The 22,357-nt window shown below is 33.5% G+C and overlaps 2 protein-coding genes across 9 annotated transcripts in view; one reads left to right on the top strand and one right to left on the bottom strand.

Moving 5' to 3' along the window:
• The window catches only part of LOC136036713 (isovaleryl-CoA dehydrogenase, mitochondrial-like), a 36,427-nt gene extending 33,168 nt beyond the window's left edge, over nt 1-3,259 (top strand). The window contains exon 8 of the mRNA XM_065719049.1: nt 2,950-3,259. Coding sequence (XP_065575121.1) covers nt 2,950-3,083 — 134 coding nt within the window. The 3' untranslated portion in view covers nt 3,084-3,259. The remainder of the gene's footprint in view (nt 1-2,949) is intronic.
• A 9,767-nt stretch (nt 3,260-13,026) lies between these two features.
• Nucleotides 13,027-22,357, bottom strand: part of LOC136036712 (inaD-like protein) — an 80,032-nt gene continuing 70,701 nt past the window's right edge. For 7 of the 8 annotated variants that reach the window (XM_065719041.1, XM_065719040.1, XM_065719043.1 and 4 more), the window contains 3 exons: nt 21,582-21,795; nt 18,044-18,088; nt 13,027-13,359 (listed from right to left, as the gene is read on the bottom strand). In XM_065719041.1, coding sequence (XP_065575113.1) covers nt 13,267-13,359; nt 18,044-18,088; nt 21,582-21,795 — 352 coding nt within the window. In that variant the 3' untranslated portion in view covers nt 13,027-13,266. The remainder of the gene's footprint in view (nt 13,360-18,043; nt 18,089-21,581; nt 21,796-22,357) is intronic. The other variant, XM_065719044.1, reaches the window with a different exon arrangement.

The following is a 22,357-nucleotide window of genomic DNA, read 5'->3' as shown; positions in this document are numbered from 1 at the left end:
CTCGATCTCTATTCTGAGATAGGCTTTCTTTATAAATTTTGAACCCAGCCTTTTCCAAACATCAGAAGTAGAGGAGTCTTGGTAGTGGCTTAAAGACACATTATAAGACCCTAATTTAGCTGCAGAATCATTTCTGGCAATCCCTCTAACCTAATACAAAATTCTTCCAAGAGCATGGGAAGTGAGTAATGACGATATAGGCAGTGTCCGGTAGTTGGTATTTGATGACAACTTTCCAGACCCAAGTTTGGACTCTAGAACTATTCTTGGACGTCTTGTTCATCCAGGACAGTACAACAAAAGTAAACTCTTTTCTCCTTTTACTGTTGGATTTCTCCTGCTTACTTCTTTTTGCTATTCGAAAAATGCAATTTCCTTCTTAAAGTTCATAACTTCGTTTCTATTATTAGGAATTGGAAAGACAATGGGCTCAAACAACGAATAAAGAGGATAAGGCTTTTGATTTCTTTCTGTTATTAGGAACTGGGTAGGCAATGGGTTCAAACAATGAATAAAGAGGATAACGCTCTTGATTTCTTTCTATTATTAGGAACTGGGAAGACAATGGGTTAAAACGACGAATAAAGAGAATAACGCTCTTGATTTCTTTCTATTATTAGGAACTGGGAAGACAATGGTTATTATTAATATAAATGACAAAATTGTCTAGTAAGACCCCTTGGCCGAATAAAGCATCTGTTCAAACAACGAATAAAGAGAATAACGCTCTTGATTTCTTTCTATTATTAGGAACTGGGTAGGCAATAGGTTCAAACAACGAATAAAGAGAACAACGCTCCTGATTTCTTTCTATTATTAGGAACTGAGAAGACAATGAGTTAAAACAACGAATAAAGAGAATAACGCTCTTGATTTCTTTCTATTATTAGGAACTGGGAAGACAATGGTTATTATTAATATAAATGACAAAATTGTCTAGTAAGACCCCTTGGCCGAATAAAGCATCTGTTCAAACAACGAATAAAGAGAATAACGCTCTTGATTTCTTTCTATTATTAGGAACTGGGTAGGCAATGGGTTCAAACAACGAATAAAGAGAGTAACGCTCTTGATTTCTTTCTATTATTAGGAACTGGGAAGACAATGGGTTAAAACAACGAATAAAAAGAATAACGCTCTTGATTTCTTTCTATTATTAGGAACTGGGAAGACAATGGTTATTATTAATATAAATGACAGAATTGTCTAGTAAGACCCCTTGGCCGAATAAAGCATCTGTTCAAACAACCAATAAAGAGAATAACGCTCTTGATTTCTTTCTATTATTAGGAACTGGGTAGACAATGGGTTCAAACAACAAATATAGAGAATGACGTTCTTGATTTCTTTCTATTATTAGGAACTCGAAAGACAATGGTTATTATTAATATAAATGACAAAATTGTCTAGTAAGCCCCTTGGCCGATTAAAGCATCTGTTCAAACAACGAATAAAGAGAATAACGCTCTTGATTTCTTTCTATTACTAGGAACTGGATAGGCAATGGGTTCAAACAAGGAATAAAGAGAATAACACTCTTGATTTCTTTCAATTATTAGGAACAGGGTAGGCAATGGGTTCAAACAACGAATAAAGAGAATAACGCTCTTGGTTTCTTTCTATTATTAGGAACTGGGAAGACAATGGTTATTATTAATATAAATGACAAAATTGTCTAGTAAGACCCTTTGGCCAATTAAAGCATCTGTTCAAACAACGAATAAAGACGATAACGCTCTTGATTTCTTTCAATTATTAGGAACTGGGTAGACAATGGGGTCAAACAACGAATATAGAGAATGACGCTCTTGATTTCTTTCTATTACTAGGAACTGGGGAGACAATGGTTATTATTAACATAAATGATAGAATTGTCTAGTAAGACCCCTTGGCCGATTAAAGCATCTGTTCAAACAACGAATAAAGAGAATAACGCTCTTTTGAATTCTTTCTATTATTAGGAACCGGGAAAACAATGGGATCAAACAACGAATAAAGAGGATAACGCTCTTGATTTCTTTCTATTATTAGGAACTGGGAAAACAATGGGTTCAAACAACGAATAAAGAAGATAACACTCTTGATTTCTTTCTATTTTTGGGAGCTGGGAAGACATTGGGTTGAAACAACGAATAAAAAGGATAACGTTTAGAGTAAATCTAAGAAACATAGCCACATGTTGAATGCTAGGATTTTGGCCAAACGATATTAAACTTACGGTAGTGGAGAGAAAAATAAAATAAAACTAAAACTATGAATAGAACACTCCGAAAATTAATATTACAATCCATTTTAGCTTGAACTTGCTTAACTTGTTTTATAGTCCAAGTAAGAGTCTATAGCCAGTCAAGTAAGTCCTAGTTGAATGAATAAGGCAGTATTTACAGTTAAGCTTAAGGTTCCCCTGAAGCTACCCGAAACGGCATGATTTTCTGCCATTTACGGAGCGCCAATTCCTTGAAACTTTATTTTACGCTAAACTGTCCCTGAAAATTTCGCTTTGCTTATTTGTGTTTATTATTTAATTGTTTTACGTTATTTACTCTAATAATTTTACCTTCTAATAATTTACCTTATAGCTTACCATATAAATTATAGATATTGAATTTTCTGGTGTATTCTTTTTTCTAAAATTATCTCTTAGCGACTAGTAATTTCTCATTTTTTCTCGATTAATATCTTTTTCAGAGGGTGGTTTTGAGAGGAAGCTGCTTTTTTTAGTGTTTTTGTAAGTGTCACAACAATCTGAGTGAGGTTCAGCCGAGTTTTCTTACGGTTATTTTTTCTGCTAATAAATAACGACGTAAATATCGGGATTTTATAAAGGCTATCTAACTTAAACATTTTTATTCTGATTTCTAATGTTGGCTATTTGTTTGTTCAGTGTGAATAAGAGCCTTATTAAATGATAAAAAATAATAATAAGTTGTTCCTTTCTATTCTATCTAGGTGGCAATGGATACATAAATGACTACCCGACGGGTCGATACCTTCGTGATGCTAAACTGTACGAGATTGGAGCTGGCACGAGTGAGATCCGAAGACTCGTCATTGGTCGGGCTTTGAATGCTGAATACCGTTAAGATTAGATGGAAGACATCGTGAACTAGTTGGATGTATTTTGTATATAACAAAGTTTGTAATTAACTAGTAAATGTTTTAAATGAATGCCAGGATACGCCTGAATAAATAAAGAAGTTGTAAATTAGTCGAGTATCTCTTTTATATAATAGGTTTCTAATAAATGTTAACTAATTAATGTTTTGAATCACTTAGCTCAGGCAATCCGTGAATAAAGTAATCGAAAACTAGTTGAATATCTATCTTCTTTATGAATTTTTATCAAGCAATAACTATAACAGTTTTAATTAGCTCCTAAAATAGGCTAACAAGTTACCACTAAACTACATCTAATACATGTTTTAATTACCTTAAGGTATAAATGCTGACTGTAGACCTCCAATCCAAATCTTTATCTTTTGTTTTCATATCTATAGTATCTATTTTTATAACACATATTTTTATCTATTCTTTTTATAATACCTTTTTTACAATACGTTTTGTTATAAACACTAACTAGTAAATAACTCCTAGAATATAAGAAAAGTATTATGATCTATTATGACTGAAAAATAATATAAAATTTAAACTAGTCGAATGTCTTTATTTTTTAGATCTGTTTTTAACTAAATTTTAACTAATAAATGTTTTGAATACCTAAAGGTACGCCATAAATGAATAAAAAGCTGATAAGCCAGTTGAATTTCTTTTTTAACCCTTCGTACCACCCCATAAAGTTTCTTATGATACGCCCTGTGTCACCCCGTAACGTATTTTATGGATGTAGCCAGTTTATTAATAATCAAAAGCAATACACTGTCAACTCTTCAAGCTAACACAATAAACATTGTGAATCGAGAAATTTTAAAGTCCAATATATAGCTGGATCAGGCTAGGATATTTTATGAGACTGGTTTCTTTTCATAGTATTAGTAGCGGCTCTTGTTCTGTTTTGATTTACTGTTCTTAAACTCTTCTTGGAAGCTATGAATCATCTCGTAAGTTTATCAAAACCATGTATAGAATAGAATATATTTATTCACTACAATAGCCGGAGCTAGCATTAGCATCTCATGACAAAAATAATTTATACCTTCAAAAAAACTCACAGGAAAATTTAAACAAACATTATATTAAAATTGTGTATGTATTTGCAATATCTAAGGAATGGACTAATCAAACAGTTCGTGGTAACGAACTGTAGTAAGGAGCGACCCGGCTCAATAGTAACCAAAACTCTAAAAATTGAATTTTGATATCAATAGCTACATCAAAAGATTCGCATTTTAATGCTGATTTTAAGTATATAAGTTTCATCAAGTTTAGTCTTACCCATCAAAAGTTACGAGCCTGAGAAAATTTGCCTCATTTAAGAAAATAGGGGCAAACACACCCTAAAAGTCGTAGAGTCTTAGCGAAAATGACACCATCAGATTCAGCGTATCAGAGAACCCTACTGTAGAAGTTTCAAGCTCCTATCTACAAAAATGTGGAATTATGTATTTTTTGCCAGAAGACAAATCACGGGTGCGTGTTTATTTGTTTGTTTTTTTTTTCTTTTTCCCAGGGGTCATTGTATCGACCAAGTGGTCCTAGAATATTGCAAGAGGGCTCATTCTAACGGAAATGAAAAGTTCTAGTGCTCTTTTTAAGTGACCAAAAAAATTGGAGGGCATCTAGGCCCCCTCCCACGCTCATTTTTTCCCAAAGTCAACGAATCAAAATTTTGAGATAGCCATTTTGTTCAGCATAGTCGAAAACTATAATAACTATGTCTTTGGGGATGACTTACTCCCCCACAATCCCTGGGGGAGGGGCTGCAAGTTACAAACTTTGACCAGTGTTTACATATAGTAATGGTTATTGGGAAGTGTACAGACGTTTTCAGGGGGATTTTATTTTGTTTGGGGGTGGGGCTGAGGGGAGGGGGCTATGTTGGAGGATCTTTCCTTGGAGGAATCTGTCATGGGGGAATAAAAATTCAATGAAAAGGGCGCAGGATTTTCTAGCATTACTATAAGAAAACAATGAAAAACAAACATGAAAAGTTTTTTTCAAATTAAAGGAAGGAGTAGCATTGAAACTTAAAACAAACAGAGATTATTACGCATATGAGGGGTTCTAAAAACGCTTTAGCTTAAAGAGCGAGGTATTTAGGAGGAGATAAATACCTCGCTCTTTATGCTAAAGTATTTTTAGTAATTTCAACTATTTATTCTCCGGCCTTTCTGATTCAGGGGTCATTCTTAAAGAATTGGGACAAAACTTACGATTTAGTGTAAAGAGCGAGGTACCAACGAGGGACAAACCCCCTCGTATACATAATAAAATATAAGATTATGAAAGTTTGTTGCGCAAGTTAATTCTTAAGTTACGTATATTTTTTACTAATAAAAACATTCGTTAAAAATTGAAAGTTCTAGTTGCCTTTTTAAGTAACCAAAAAATTGGAGGGCAATTAGACCTCCTTCTCCACCCCTTATTTCTCAAAATCGTCTGATCAAAACTAAGAGAAAGCCATTTAGCCAAAAAAGAATTAATCTACGAATTTCATTTTGATAATTTATGTGCGGAGAGCCAAAACCAAACATGCATTAATTCAAAAACGTTCAGAAATTACATAAAAAAAACTGATTTTTTTAGCTGAAAGTAAGGAGCGACATTAAAACTTAAAACGAACAGAAATTACTCCGCATATGAAATGGGTTGTCCCCTCCGCAATCCCTCGCTCTTTACGCTAAAGTTTGACTCTTTGCCACAATTCTACTTTTTAAAACAATTAAAAGCTTTAGCGTAAAGAGCGAGGGATTGCGGAGGGGACAACCCATTTCATATACGGAATAATTTCTGTTCGTTTTAAGTTTTAATGTCGCTCCTTACTTTCAGCTAAAAAAATCAGTTTTTTTATGTAATGTATTAAGGGTTGAAGTAATTTTTAGATTTGGAATCAGCATTAAAAGCCAAATCTTTTGATCAGAAAGGGGAGCTTACCGAGGACAAGAAAAAATTCTAAAAACCTATCGGTTATCTCGCAAGGCTGTCAGAATTGAGTCTTTGCAATTTCTAAGAATAGATTAAGGTATTAAAGATTAAGGTACTTTTTATCAACAAATTAAGGTATTTTTTAAACATATAGGTATATTTGGAATCATCAAAAACAGCCAATTCCTTTGATATATTAATTGTTATCAAAATTCCTTTTTTTAGAATTTTGATTACTATTGGGCTAAGTCACTCTTTACTTACTGTTCGTTACCTCGAACTGTTTGATCTTGAGCTTAGCAGCAAGGAGAACTTAACGAGGAAAATTGCCAGGTTGTTAAAATTGCGCATAGGCGATATTTAAGGATTGCCCTAAGGTATTGCGTTGAAAATTTAAGGAATCTTTAGGTCAGCAACACAAGGAACTTACTGGGACAATAAAATTTGGAAATAACTTCGTTTTTATGAATTCTTCGTCTAAAAAATTCTATTTTTTTTCACGCTGATCTATATCAGACCAAAAAGATTGAATTCAAATTTCAAAATCAAAGAAATCTTAATTAGAAACAAAACTGATTGTAATGACTTTTGAACTCCTTTTCATTACTTTTGTTCAATCAATCAGATTTTTTTTTTATAATAAATGATCTCGAAATGCAATCACTTAAATAAAACAAGCAATTACAACAAAATATGATAGAATAAAACATTTAAAAGAAAATAGTGGATCAATATTCGTTTATATTTAAGGGTGTAACAGAATTAAGTCATGATAGCCTCAACTCCATAGAAAACTAAAAACTATATAGATTTTTAGTCTATTTGTGCTATGTTCTCTTTTCACTCCAAAACTACACAAAACTCTGTTATGTGTTTAACATTGTCAGACAAATATTAACTTTTAAGAAGCAAAACTGATAGAATTATTTACAAATATCTTTTTTATCAACGAGTAAGACCACCCTGTCACTTAAAACCAACAAAAATTAATTTAATTTTTTCCAAAATATAAGAAATTTCTAGAAAAAAGTTTTCAAAAAAATGATTTTCTAAAATTTGGAAAGAACTGTATTAAAACAAAACATGAGAAAAAAACGAAGTCGCAAAATGGTTTAAGCTTAAGACAAACAAAAATCGAACAGTTTGTGGGAACGAACTTTAAGTTAGAAATGTCCCAATGGATGACCTCTTGAAATGTGGAATATGATAAAAACTCCATTATTCAACTTGGAAAACTTCAGTCGTGAGAAATATCTACATTAAATTCAGGAACCCGAAGATGAAGTTTGATATTCAGCACGATGACAAGGTCTTTGGCTCTAAAGACTATTTCGGTAAATCTAAAGGTTTGCAACGAAACACGATTGCTCCCATCTTTCCTTTTTAGTTTTAGAAGTCCCTAGTTTTACAGGTTGCGGGAAAGAAAAACCTTTTATTTTTACTTTGTAGCCCTTTGCAGATAAGAATGTTTTAAACAACTATTAAAATATGTGTTCTGTATTTCAGGATAAAATGGCTGATATGTACACTACCTTAAACGCTTGCAGGAATTATGTATACAATGTGGCTAAAGCCATTAGTTAGTGACCTTCTGAAATGTAGGAGGAGGACGTATTTCGGACACGTCCTCCGTATGCCAGAGGATCAACTCCCAAATACAGTGTATGAGTGTCACCCCGAGGGGAGGTGAAAAAAAGTCGACCAAGACACACCTTACGACGACAGTACGACCGAAACCTGAGTAATGCGGAGTTGTCTTTCAGCCACAGTGGGAGGACGTCACGGCTACGTCTCAGCTTCCGAGATGTCTGGCGAGGTTTTTGGACGCCCTATGCGCCACCCCTGGCTCTGGAGGATCTAAGGTAAGGGTCTTGATTTTTAAATGCTGGCTTCTTGATCGCTTCATTTCTTCGGAATCGTCTTGATTTTTGGAGATTGGCCTTGATTTCTTCGGATCGGTCTTGATTTTTATGAATTGGTATGGATTTCTAGGGTCTGGTCATGACTTGTATTTATTAGTCTTAATTCTAGACGTTGCCCGTGATTTCTTTAGATTTCTCATGATTTTTAAAGGTTGACCGTGATTTCTAGAATTTGACCTGATTTTTACGGTTTTGTATGGATTTCTATGCACTCGTCATGGATTATTCTAGATTTCTACATGTTAATCTCTTGATTTTAAGAGTTTCCTGAATTTCTAAGCGTTAGTTATGATTTCTATGGGGTTGTTATAGATTTCTGCCTATTGACCTCTTGATTTCTTCGGATTGGTCTTGATTTTTAGAGGTTGGCCTTTCGATTTATTGATTTCTTCCGATTTATCTTGAATTGTAGAGATTGGCCTTGATTTCTTCAGTCTGATTTTCATTGTCTATGAATTTTTCTGGATTTATAGGGTCTGGTCATGACTTGTATGTATTTGTCTTGATTTTTAGATGTTCCCCTTAATTTCTAATGATTAGTCTTGATTTTTAAAGGTTGACCATGATTTCTAGAGTTTGATCTTGGTTTTTTACGGTTGGGTCTGGATTTTTATGCGCTGGTTTTGATTTTTAAGGACTGTTCTGGATTTTTACATGTCGCTCTCTTGATTTTTACGGCTCGGTCTTGATGTCTATGGTTTGGTCTTGATTTTTAGGGTTGACCCTGATTTTTAAGAATTTTTGTGGATTTCCATGCATTGCTCATGATTTACAAAAATTCTTCCAGATTTGTATTTATTGGTTAGGATTTCTAGGGGGTTGTCCTTGATTTCTACATATTGATCTCTTGATTTCTAGGGGGTGGTCTTGATTTCTGTGGTTTGGTCTGGAGTTGTATAGTTTGGTCTGTATTACTTAGCAAACAGGTCCACTTAAAATGTAACTAAATTCTAGCAATCGAATTTCCCTCTGCATGTCAATTATTGCAGCTATGTTGGAACACGCAATTCATTTAATCATTCTAGTATGCACCAACAAGGAGAGCGTGCTGTAGGTTATCATTTATAATTTATGAGCCGAATCAAAATATTAAAAAGACTTTCATAGTCCAACTGGTTAGCACTCCATTCTGTTAAGGGGGAATCCCTTTCGAGTCCTATTGTGAACAAAAAATCTTTGTTATATAAAGGTTCCTTGAGAAAAACGCCTTGAAACAAAAAACAACTTGAAAGAAAAATGAAATTCTAAAGAAAAATGAAATCCTGAAGAAAAAAAAATCCACATACCTTATTTAAGAACCCACATGTGTGCCCCCCTCAGTTACGAATGGGGATACCATGCTTGACTAGCGGGTTCTAAGAAGTCCTAATACGTAACAGCCAAAAGTAAACAAAACCCATTGCGTAATAAGCATCTGCTGGGTGGAATTGGTCATTAGGGCCACCGGTAGAATTAGATGCTAGGGGCCCCGTTGAAGTTTGTTGCTAGGGCCCCAGTGGAATCGCTTGTTGGCCTGTGGTTGGCATTGCTTCTGTGCCTGTTGGAAAAATTTTCTAGGAGTCTCTGTGAATGCTATGGCACCAATTGCTTTGTTCAATTGCTCAAAGAATGACTCAGAGAAAACTCAGTGTAAAACCAAAAATGTAACCGGGGACGCCAATTCACTAAAAAAGTAGTGGGGGAGGGCAAAGTGCGTTTTTCAAAAACTATAAAGGGGAAAATATGTTATTTTATCAGATTTTATAATCGAAGTTAATTAACAAAAACTCTAAAAAACATAATTTTGATAACAATAGATGCATCAAAAGAATTGGCTTTTTATGCAGATTACAAATATATCAAATGTATTAAGTTAACAAATTTATGTACCCCATCAAAAGCTACAAGGCTCAGAAAATTTGCCTGATTTATAAGAAAAGGGGGTTCACACACCTCAAAATGTCAAGGGATCTGAATGAAAATCACACCCTCAGATTCGATGCAGCAGTAAACCCTGATGTAGAGGTTTCAAGCCCTCAATATGCAAAAATACGGAATAATTTGTTTTGTTTTGCCAGAAGGGAGGTCACGAATGTGTGTTTAATTTTTTTTTTCATTTTCCCAGGAGTGATGGCATCGAGCTAATGGTCTTTGAAGATCGGGAGAGGGCTTAATTGAGCGAAAATTGTAAGTTCTAGCATCCCTTTTAAGAGACTAAAAAGATTAAAGCACAACTAGCCTCCCTTTCACATATCTTTTTTCCACAAACTCATAAGACCAAAATATTGATACAGCTATTTTTTTTTCAACATGGTCAAAAGGTCCAATAACTATGCCTCTGGGGTGGATATGACCCCCCCCCCCGTTCCTTTGGAATGGGTTGTAAGTTCTGAGCTTTGCCCATTATAGTTTTTTTTTATTGGGAAGTATACAAACTTCTTAGGGGGGATTTTCTAAGAGAGGACATATTCTATGGGAGTAAATTTTACGTTGGGAGGGAAGTTTACAGGGGGTGAACTTTTTAATGGATTTTTCACACAGGGGGAATTTGCCAGAATTTTTACACGAAGTTCATTTTATTTGTCTTGCTTTCTCATTGTTGACTCAATTTTACATGCGCAGATGTTCAGGGGCGATTCTCTGGGGAAAATTTCAGCGGGATTTCGTTTGTATGGGAGATTTCTCTGTGAGGGGTAGATTTCGCATGAGAAATTCAACATGGATGAATTCTCAGAAACTCTTTACCAGGGAATTTACCACTGGAAAAAATTACCCTTGGGGGAATTTTCTGGAAAATCTTCCATGGAGGGGGTATTTCCGGCATGATTTGAAAAATGTTCAGGAATTAAATAAATTAACAAGTTTTTTTTCAAATATAAGTAGACCGAGGAGAATTTTCCAGGTGGAAGTGTCCGCAGGAAATTTTCAGGGAGGATGTGATTGTCCGGGAGGAGAATTTTACTTGGGAGGAACTTATCATGGAGAAATTTTTGTGGAGGAATTTTCCATGGCGAAGGAGGCAAATTTCTCGGGATTATTAAGAAAATGATTAAAAATTAAACAGAAAAAACTTTTTCAACCGAAAGTAAGGAGTAACATTACAACTTAAAATGAATAGAAATTATTCCTTATATAAGGCGAGCGGCCCCTCCTCAATACCGTGCTCTTTATGTTAAAATATGATTTCCCAATTCTTTCAAAAGGTTCCCTGAAACACAAATTTAATTTGATAAGAAGCTGTTTTAAATACTAAAAAACTTTAGCATGAAGAGTAATGTTTTTAAGGAGGGGGAGCTCCCCCATTAGTGGAATATTTTCTGTTTGTTCCAAGTTTTAATATTACTCCGTACTTTTAGTTAAAAACAACTTATTTTATATTTAATAATGCGAAAGGGTTGAATCTTAACCACATTTTCTATTAACATGGTCATTATTAGCGAATCTTAACCGCATGATATGCGTCATTACTAAATTAATTTGCAGGTAATCACGGGGTAACTCGCAAAACCTATTCTACTCTCTCAAGTTTTGTGGAATTATAATACTAGCAAGAGGTTGTCAAATCTTAAAATAGAACAATTTTATTGTGCTTTATTATAGACTATAAAGTAAAAATGTAACCACTAGCAGCGAAAGTTTGAACAAACATGATATACATATATATATATATATATATATATATATATATATATATATATATATATATATATATATATATATATATATATATATATATATATATATATATATATATATATATATATATATATGAAGTACAGGTTATTAAACCGCCTCAATTTCACTGGCATGCAAGCATAAATTCTACTCTGCTCTAAAGTTGATTTTTGATCTACAATTCTAAATTCTTATTCAACTAGCAAATGTAAAATTTGTCTTTGAATTGAAATTCAAATTTCTACAACACATTAATAATTTAAAATTATTGAAAAAATTAGTATAATCTGTTCCAGTAGTCTCGTCAACTTTTTTGGTTATTTATTGGTTAATACAGTGGCATTACTATGAGAGGCAAGGAGGGTCAGGGGAAAATTACCTTCAGTGAAAATCCACTTACAAAAAAAGACAGATTGATTCTTTATAAATTAAGTGTGATTTTAGTAACTCGATTTCTTGGGGCCAAAAATATTTGAAAATCTAATTAAAAACACGCCGAGTTTTGAGAGTTATAGAAGCCATTAAACTTATTTTGTGAATCATAGCAAAACTAAGACAATTTTCAGCCAGAGAACAGTTTAACTGAAGTGTAAATATTTCAGCAAATATTTCAGATAAAACTTGCACGCTACAAGGAGAAAAATAAAAAAGACTGCAAAAACCGACACAGAACATGCCCAAAACCATTTAAAACTAACTGTTTAACCGTTGAAAATCGTTTAGTTCTTCACATACTTTGGCTGTTTTTTTCTCAAACCCCAAATGATCTATTTTAACAACTTGCATTTAAACTGTGAAAAAATAAAGACGACGTCTCATGTTATTTCACCTATAATTTTAATCAAATTCAAAAATAAATGGAGTAAATTGCGTTTTTTTTTAAGTGAACTTCCTAATAAGGAGATGGTAGAAAGTTACTTCCCATAGATCTTGTATTGGAGAAAACAACTTAGTGAAGCAAGATGAAGGACTAAGATGAAATAAGATAAGATAAAATAAATGCACACTTATGGATTTTAAAATAAAAGCACAGCTGTGATTTTCTTAAATTGTCGGCTGTAATTAAATTAAGAATTAATTCTAATTCTAGAAGGACATTAAGAATTAAGTTGGAAAATAAATCAAGGAGGGGGGGGGGATTTTGTTGTTGGTCAATTTTTCAAATAAAGGATATTTTCTATGGAAATACACCAAAACTCATCTAGTCTTCCAAAATCTAAAGGAGGGGAGGGGGTAAATGGTTGCCCTATTTATATAATCAGGTAACCTGATACATCATCCAGAATAATGGTTAGCTTCTCCTGACCCAGAGACCAGTGTCACCTTTAAACTTATTTAAGATTTGTTTTTAAAGAAGAGCTTCTATACTATATTCTCAGACCCAAGTGACTCATCACTTCAAACTAAATTCTAGCTTTGCCACTAATTTAATAAATACTATTATAGTATGACATCTGTTAGTACGACAAACAAACAAAACATACGCCCTTGCACACCCTACACTCTGGTGCACAAAACGTAAGCTATCTGTTAGTACGTATAAACAACAAACAAAACATTTTCACAGAATGTAATCACAAAAAAAAATTCACTCCGTAGTCTTATGGTAAATGACGCTATGTGCTATTGAATTATAATATAAAACGGTCTAAAATGCAGACTCTCCTAGGACATCAGCCATAATCTTGTTGAAGCTATAACTCTGATAAATCTTCTCATTCGATGTCCCAAGTGAATTTATCTGAAAAAAAAATATAATGAAACTCCGTTCATATGACATATTCATGACGTCATTGACGTTCACAGTATCTTATTCCTCTAATAAACAATTCTTATTATTTGGATTCAGAGACGCCAAGCGGATTAGTTCCCGAAAGTCCTCTTGTTCCTCAGCGTCATCAATATTTCGTCACTGAAAATCCCCATCAGACCAAACCAAAGTATACACTGTTCAAAGAGTATTTTGTAGTAGATTGAAGCATGTTCTTCTTTCAATTAAAGTTGGGATTGATGAACCCTGTGTTGTGAGTATGAATAAATAATTTGAGTGAATTTGTGTCATGTACATTTATTTGTCAACAAAAATGATGATGGTGAAGTTGGGGGGACTAACGATAAAAAGCTCTGCGAGGAGCGCTGAACCGGTCTAAGGCCAATTTAGCCAACTTTTTTGAGAAGAAGACTATGGTTGAGCGCAAAATCAAATAATCAGGAAAATTTAAGTAAAATATTTTCATTATTGTCCCTGCAACATTACTTTCTATTTTTAGAAATCTAGCTATGTATGATAATTTTTAAGAATAATTTTTAATCTTTTGTATTAAATTTTAAGATGTTTCTTTCTTTACGTTTTCTTCTTGAAAGGTTACAGTTAGTCTTTAATTTTAAATTTGAAGTTGAAGGATGTATCGCAGTTGACTGAATTCTAGCCTACTAAACGTTAAAGTTCTTTAATTTCTCGGAAATGGAAATAATTTTATTGTAGTCGAAGTATCGTTGTTTTTTTAGCTCCTTGGTCTAAACCACTCGAAAGGTCATCGCGGAGAGACGCTGTTGTCGTCTTAAGCACCGACGAACGTCAGAAGACCTATGACTAAGATCTTTGGCGATCAAACTTGGAAAGCTGGGGATTAAAAACTACTAGAATCTCCTACAATATGCTGTCTGGTGACTTCCTCGAAGGCTTTTTTCACCTTTGAAACAAAAACTGTTAACTAACAATGTCAAAGAATTCTGTAACAAATTGATTCACTGTTGGATATGTTCAGGAGCAATTCTCAAATACTAAATAACGGAGCAAAGCAGGATGACTATGTAATATTAATATAGTTAGAGCTGCTAATATATCTTACAATTATCATATTCCAAACAAAAATTTTCTTCCTTCCTTTGGGTCTTCTGAAGTATACAATTTCAAAGACAATTGAATATGTTACTACATTATTAATGTCTTGATAAATGTCGAATCATCTGCGGAGAGCCTTATCTTTGCCAGACAAGACATTGTACGCGCATTTGACTCTCTAATTCATACAGTGATGCTTCCAAAGGCTGGTAAAGGTGGGCTGAATCTAACTTTTCATTGCTCTCTCTGGAATATAAATCCAAGGTTACGGATCCAAACTGTAGCTAAGCCCTGACAAAGCTTTCTTCTTCATTCTCTGCATTTGACTTTTTCCAGGCAAGAAAGAAGCTCGCCAAGGAGCATCCACCTCTCTCGTATTTTTCAATAATTGTATACTTGATGCTTAAGATCTATAAGCATTATCACTGATTCTGTCTTTTTTAGACCTGTCTTTTATATGCTGTACGAACGATATCTTGAACCTTAACCCACTACTTCAGTGGGTAAACCAAATTCAAAATTATAGAAGCTGTATATCAGAAAGTTGAGCTTCAAGTCAAAACTTCAAACTTGGAAATTCTTCCCTTTAATTGGAAAGCGGACTCCTATTTTGCTACTGTAAACTGTTGTAATCCCGTTGATCATCTTATTTGTTTAGGTCTACCCATAAGTTAGCCATCTTCAGAATTTGGTCATTTTACGTTTATATCATATCGTGAAAAATTTGATTCGACCGGCAACTTCTAGCAAGTCTATACAACCCTGTTTGTTCTTCATTGTTCTTCAGATATTCTATGCATCTCCCTTCAGGAAATTTCTCACCAAAACTGACCTGAATAAATAAAGTCAATATATTTTTGAATTTTGTGAAATGTTTGCTTCATCTTAACTTCCTGGTAAAGGAATGCGCAAATTACTGTCAGATTCAAAGTCACTGAACCTGTGGTCGCCATGGCTAGACGGATAACAAAGTACAACAAAAGAGTTGGTGCATCCGATTGGCCTCATTTGCTGATTCAGTGATTTAATTCAGTTTTATTTCCTAATTTCTTCTTTTCTTAATTTTTTTCTAAGTACTCTGCCTTCTTATGTGTTAATTTAACGGTTTTTTCAATAAATTATAATGATAATAAAAATATCCACGGATATGATAATTATCATGCTAAAAATAAATAGAAATAAAAAATCCTATATATGAGGAGAGCTGCCACAGCCTCCAACCTTTTTTTGCAAAATAAAGTTTGAATGTTCCTCTCAATTACTCGAACACAGTATAGCAATATATTATTTGAACAGTAGCAATATGTTTAAAAATTTAACCCTTTTTTATCACTAACCTTTAGCTATGGAAAAGCCTATTCATTAGTATTTTCGTCAAATAATATAATTTTCAATTCAAATGTCTTTAAATACTGTCAGTTAATAAACATTTAATAAATGTTTTAATATTTATTTCAGCTAAATAAACATTTAGCTATTTATGCAGTAAACATTTGGATGCTTTCGGTGAAGGGTTAATCAGACCACAATGCTAGTGGTGAGGACAAGGAAGCGCACTAGCGCCACCATTTATCTGTTAATTATTAATGGTTAATATATGTTCGTCTTAAATTTGAACCCAACTCTAGTTTTTATTCTATTCTTTTATTTATATTATCCTGCTAGTTTTTTTATTATGAAGTAAAAACTCTTTTTAAAGAGGAATTAAAAAAAACTCTAACTCATCGTTACACAAATAAATGCTAATTCTTAATACTTGTCCTACTAAATGTGCCTGGTTAGTCTTAGATTCTCCTTAAAAGAAACTGGAAGACATGGAGACATGCAGAATTTTCATTATAGTTGCTTACAAAACTTGTTATAGGAGGATGCTAAGGCCTTAAAGCCGTCCAAGGAGCTTGGACAACCGTATGAATTTTTTTTTTATATAAAGCAAAACTCAGCTAAACTAGACTTTCTGCCTTTTTTCTGCTAGGTAAATGGAGCATTAAAAAATGGGTTTGTAGTCCCAGTTCCAATTTATAGAGGATAACCATGAGTTGAAAATGGTTATTGTCATGGACGCCCCCTTAATTAATGTTTTTTTTTTTGGGGGGGGGGATTTGAAATTTTTGCCTCTAGCCTAGTAATTAAGTGAAACACTAAAAGATTCTATAGAAATTGAGAAAAAATTTTCAAAACCGATCCTAACTTCAATATAAGGACTTTAAAATTTATTATTATATTTGTATTTTTAGGACTTTATCATTCCCAGGCCCTGTACACAAGAAAATAATATACAGAGAAAAATAAAAATAAAAAGAGCAAACGAACGACACAAAGAAAAACAGAGAAAGTATAGATAAAGGATTAATTACTTCGTCATGATATTGACAGCTTTCTACTTTCACGACCAACAATGACAAATTCTCTGCTCACATGCAAGATGTAATTTACAAATATAATCTCATCTACTACTACTACTACTACTAATAACTCACTGCAGCACCAAGCCGCCTGAGGCCAACACAGCCACGCACGCTCCTCCTCCAACCTAATCTATTTAAAGCCTCCCTCTTTACACCCTCCCAGGAAGTTCCCATTTCCTTTAAATCTTTATTTATGACATCCTCCCAACCCAGACAAGGACGACCTGCTTTCCGTGTAGCCCTAGACGGTTGGCCAAAAAGGACAATCTTCGGTAATCTGTCATCCTTCATCCGTAGAACGTGGCCTAGCCATCTCGTTTGATATATATATACAGAGAGGAGGACTAGGGCTTTTTTCCCTTTGAGATCATGATGACTGCCTGTCCATGGATTATTCTTTATGGTTGATTGTGTATGACTAGGCTGTTTGACCTATGTGGTTGTATGGATGAGTAGGGTTAAGGCCTCATTCAAGTGCTGGTCTATATTAATCACTAATTTAGGAAAACAGTTTTCCCTTTCTCCTTCTATCTCCTTTTTTTTCTTCTTTTTTTTAATGTGTTTGTGCTGTTGCATTGATGATTTCTCTTTTCGTTATATAAGAAAAAAATTTATAAACGATGAGGTATTGTGATTTTTAGTAAAAATGGAAAGTATTTGGCGGCTACATCATATATATCTTTCTATTTCTTTTTTATTCTGTATTTAATAGTGATGAAATCCCAAATAATCATGCCCAATAAATGATTCATACGTGAATGCCAAAAACTCATTTGTATTTGAACTATGCAATTTTTAAGTCCAGGGAAAAAGCTGTGTCCCGAATTCCCGTTCATATCTTGATGCGATATATTAGCTCGAAGTCTGGTTTAGGTCACAAACTGAAAATAACTATAATTCAGCTTCAGTTGACCAGCAAGCGTGGATTTTATGACAGTACCATGTCAAATCATTTGTAGAGGACTGAGCGTCATAGAATACTTTTGTCAGCAAAATTATGAGTGCTGGACGACGTAAAGCAACCTGCAATTCCCGTCAAAAGTAAAATGAGTAATGTATATTTATTAGTATTAGAGGAAAGGGGTTAAAAAATTTTCCAGATGGTTAAAGGGTTTAGGTTTTTCTAAGTTTAACTGAAAAATAACCCTTATTGAAGAACAATTTTAACTTACTTCATTCTGGAGTGGATTTTTCATGGGCTTTCCTTCAGCTCGCATCTAGTAAAAGAATTTAACTACATTACTTGTTAAATCTTATATATTATCAATTGCTAGCTTATTCGTCGTGTATTACTGCGAAACAAAGGAAGGGAAATCAAAGGAAAATCCCCCTGAAAAACTCTTTTACAAATGGGGGAAGGGGAGAAAAATCTCCCCCTGCAGAAAACTCTACACCAGAGAAAGTTCCCACCCCGTAAAATCCCCCCTGGAAAACTATTCCCCGTCCAATATTTCCCCTCCCACGTAAGACAAGGAGGAGAAGGAGAAGAAACATTTCTCCTCCCCCGTGTGTTAATAATGATTGTATTTTATAGTTTCAAAGTTTTTTAAAATTCTCGCCGGAAAAATCTCCACCCCGTGGAGAAATTTCCTCCCCTGTGGATATCTCCCTGAAAAATCCTTCCGCGGAAAATACCTCCCCCCTCACAAAATCCCTCGAAGGAAATTCTCTCCTCCCAGACAAAAATTTTTCTCCTCCCTCTCCCTACCGACAAATTGATACAGATTTCACCGAGAACGACAAAATGCTATATTATTATTTTTGCTAGAAAATGATTTTGCGACTTTCTGTTTGAACTTTATGTTCCTAGACGCATCCTGAGCGTTAAGTTCTATTTAAATAAAATTTATACAAGGCCAGTTCGTTATATAAAAAAGCGTTATATAAAATTTATAAAATTTATATTTATTATATAAATATTATTTATATAATTTATATTTAGATAAAATTATTTAAAATTAATATCTATTTAAATAAAATTTATTTTATATTTATAAATAAAATTAATATTTTTATATTTATATAATAAAAATTTATTTAAATTTATATATTTAAATAAAATTATAAAATATATATAAGGATGCCACCGAAATGTCAAACCTTTATATTTAAGTGGTTAAGACATCCTGAATGATAATTTCTATTTGGTAAAAAAAATGTATATATAAAGATGCCATGAAAGCATCGAAATATTATATTCACGTGTTTAAGAAAATGAATTTGCTACTTGACGCTCCATGTAGGGAAGCTTAAAACGCTGTTTGACAAAAATACATCTTGAACGTTATATTTTTATTTCGCAAAAATTTGAAAAGAATAACATCAATTTGATAAAAAATTAATATTCTGAATATTAAATATTGTATCATATAGCGTTTATGTTTTATCGTTTGAAAATATAAGATTACTGCTTGTTAATGAGATGGGGAATTCAACGCGACGCCACGCGTCGCGTTGAACGCGACTTTCAAGTTCAAAGCGACGATTTAAAAATTAATGGGTTTGATATTTTCTAGACATTGCAGGTCAAAACCATTGATTCCAGAAAACCTAGAATTCCAAAATTAGCATTCTGTCCCATCAAGTTTTTATGCTTTCCCGGAGGATTTGAAAAATATCGATGGGAAGAGTTTACTTTTTATCGTTGCAAACGTTAAATTTTACATCTAATAGTGTAAAAATGTCAATTTATTGTTGGTCGTTGATTTGGAGAATGTACTTAGAAAAGTATTGAGGGTCAAAAATCCTTATCATAAATGTTAAAAAAAAATATGTTAAACATATAAAAAAATTGAGGTGCGGAAAAAAAAATCAAAGAATAAAGAATAGAAAACTGAAAGACAGAGAAAGAAGGGTTACATATAAAATTTGGAGGCCTTTACAAATAAAATTTAACTCAAAATCCTTGGAAGAAAAAACGATTAATTATTTCCACACTAATAAAAATAGGTAAATCGAAGTACTTAACACAATATTGTGTCAACCGGGGACGTACAATGGTCGAAAAAACCCAGTGGGCTTCCCTGATTAGCTTTGATGAAATACGATTTGTCACTACAGACTGCCTTCACTGTCGACTTATATAAGCTCAATTTCATTGAGAATCTCCCAATGAATCCAGAGATCATTGAGGAACTGACCAAAAACTGCTTGAGCTCTAGTTATTCTTCTACTGATATCTTGGTTACTTCCCCCAGTGGAATACACCTTGCATCTCAGACATAAGAAACTATCAATTTTTATAGAGGAAGGTCACACATGGTAGGCCGATAGTCTTTTGTGATAATTATTCAATAACTTTCATTTTCTTCGTATTTGTTTGTAGGCCAAGATAGGCTGAGAAGTGTACCACTTCGTTAAGCATTTGCTGAGCTGACTTTGAGCTCGGAGCGGGGACGCTCCGAGTCAAATCGCTGAGGTTTCCAACATAAATCGCTATAAATTGCTGACGTTTCCAACACGGCTGGCATTTCCAACAACTGCTATTCGTTCAGATTTTCGGAGACCATGGTTAAAGGTACAACCGACACAGTAAAATTAGAAAAAAAAACTGGCGAGAGGGTAGAACCTTGCTTCAGACATATTCTACATTAAACAGAGGGGAATCTTCGCTACCGATTTTAACTCCAGACGCACATTCTTAGTAATAAGCTTCTAGAACGTCGATAAATTCTTGGGCTATGCTATCTTCAAGAAAATTCTTCCTTTAACTGAATCGAAGGCGATAAAATTACCAATAAAAACTTCGACGAGTCAAAATTTGCGCTTTTTACATTGTTGCATGATTCAACAGGGAGCAAAATCTGACCTGATCGTTCTGTGCCGGATGAAAATCCAGACTCGTAAAGAAAAGTAAAACAGTTCTAAATGACTTTAATTGACTAAATGACTAATTAACTAAATGACTAATAAAATAAACTAAATGACTAATTAAATGACTAAATACTTTCATTTCCCTCCAGGCGGAATACCATTCTCCGTTGCTGAAAGACTAAAATTTATTTTAGTCTACATTAAACTTTAGTATCTTTCTTTTGTTCAATGTAATTTTTTTGACATATTCTTGCAATAATAGGTAAAATAGTTTTTCAATAGTTTAACTATTTAATAGGTTTGAATACGTTTCATAGCCATGTTTTTCTTCAACAAAAATGTATGAATAATCTTTGAACTGAACTTCCGCTTAATTTGGTTTTTTGGCTTTATAACCGGAAGGCTCGAGTTGTTTTATATTCTATGTAATGTCGATGTGGACATTCAAAATTATTTTTATATCACGGCTAAAAATTAGACACACCAGTTTGTTTGGCAATTCAATTGACACATTATATCTCTTTTCTAATAACATATATGTGTAAATGAAACCTTGGATAAATAAATTTCGTAAATGGTGTTATTCTTCGTGAAAAATAAATCCCAGAAGGTAAGTTTTACCCGTCATCTTCGTAAATGCTTTCTATTTTTCTTTTAACTTCGTCACTATACTTAAGCAAATGGACAATCTTAGTTAATTACTTGACAAACTTTTTGTTTGAACAATTTAATAACCAAGTAATGTTCTTTTAAATTGCCTTACTCTACTTAAGTATATATGCTACAATAGGCTTTCATCCTTGGGATATACCAGCATGTAAAAAAAAGCTCTTTACACATATACATCCCCTTTTAAGGGAATCTATTAATCTCGTTAAAATACAACTTAGGAGGTACCTTTGGAGCCCTAGGGGCTGTATAGACTTTCGTAACAGGTGGTCGCATTTCTGTCGTCTGAACTTTTTCGTTTTCTTCAATTAAAGCTTGATAGGTAGGGGACTGGTGGGGGTCATATTGTTTAGATTGTGGTCCAAGTGCACTGACTGCTTCGCCCTCTTTCTGTAGCGGAGATCTTGTTTCTGGGTTTACTGCTGCCGTTGGCTTGCCAAGACTAAAAAATAGGGTGATTTGTTAAAATTACTGCTTTGAAATTCACCATCGTAGTACAAACAAATTTTTATCACCACATTTTATTTAATTATCATCATTGATTAAATGATCCCAAAAGGAAATTTTATAGTTTTTCTGTAAAAACTGGGGGTAAAATTGTCTTTATTCATCAATGAATCCAACACTTATCTTTTAATTTTCTAAGGGAAGCTACATGAGACCACCAAAGCTACGCACACTCCTTCTTCTAATCCTGTTCAATGTTTCACTCTTTTACCCCCTTGCACGAAGTTCCCATTTATTTTAAATCCTTTCTCAAGACCTCTTCCCACCCAAATTGGGGATAACCGGCTTTTAAATAGGTCCTAAAGGGATTTCAAATAAGCATGGTTTTGAATCCATCTTTCTTCGTGTGTGAAACATGACCTAGCCATCTTAACACTTTTAAAAAATCTAAATATGGTTTTCGTAAGGATTATTATTTAATTTACGGACTCTCAACCAAGTGTTTCTAGTTATCCTTATATAATTCTTCTTGGAAATTTCAAGCATATTTTCCCCAA

The sequence above is a fragment of the Artemia franciscana genome, chromosome 15 (genome assembly GCF_032884065.1).
Source record: "Artemia franciscana chromosome 15, ASM3288406v1, whole genome shotgun sequence".
NCBI lineage: Eukaryota > Metazoa > Arthropoda > Branchiopoda > Anostraca > Artemiidae > Artemia > Artemia franciscana.
Note: the sequence above shows the minus strand (reverse complement) of the source record. Positions and strands in the feature narration are given on the sequence as shown.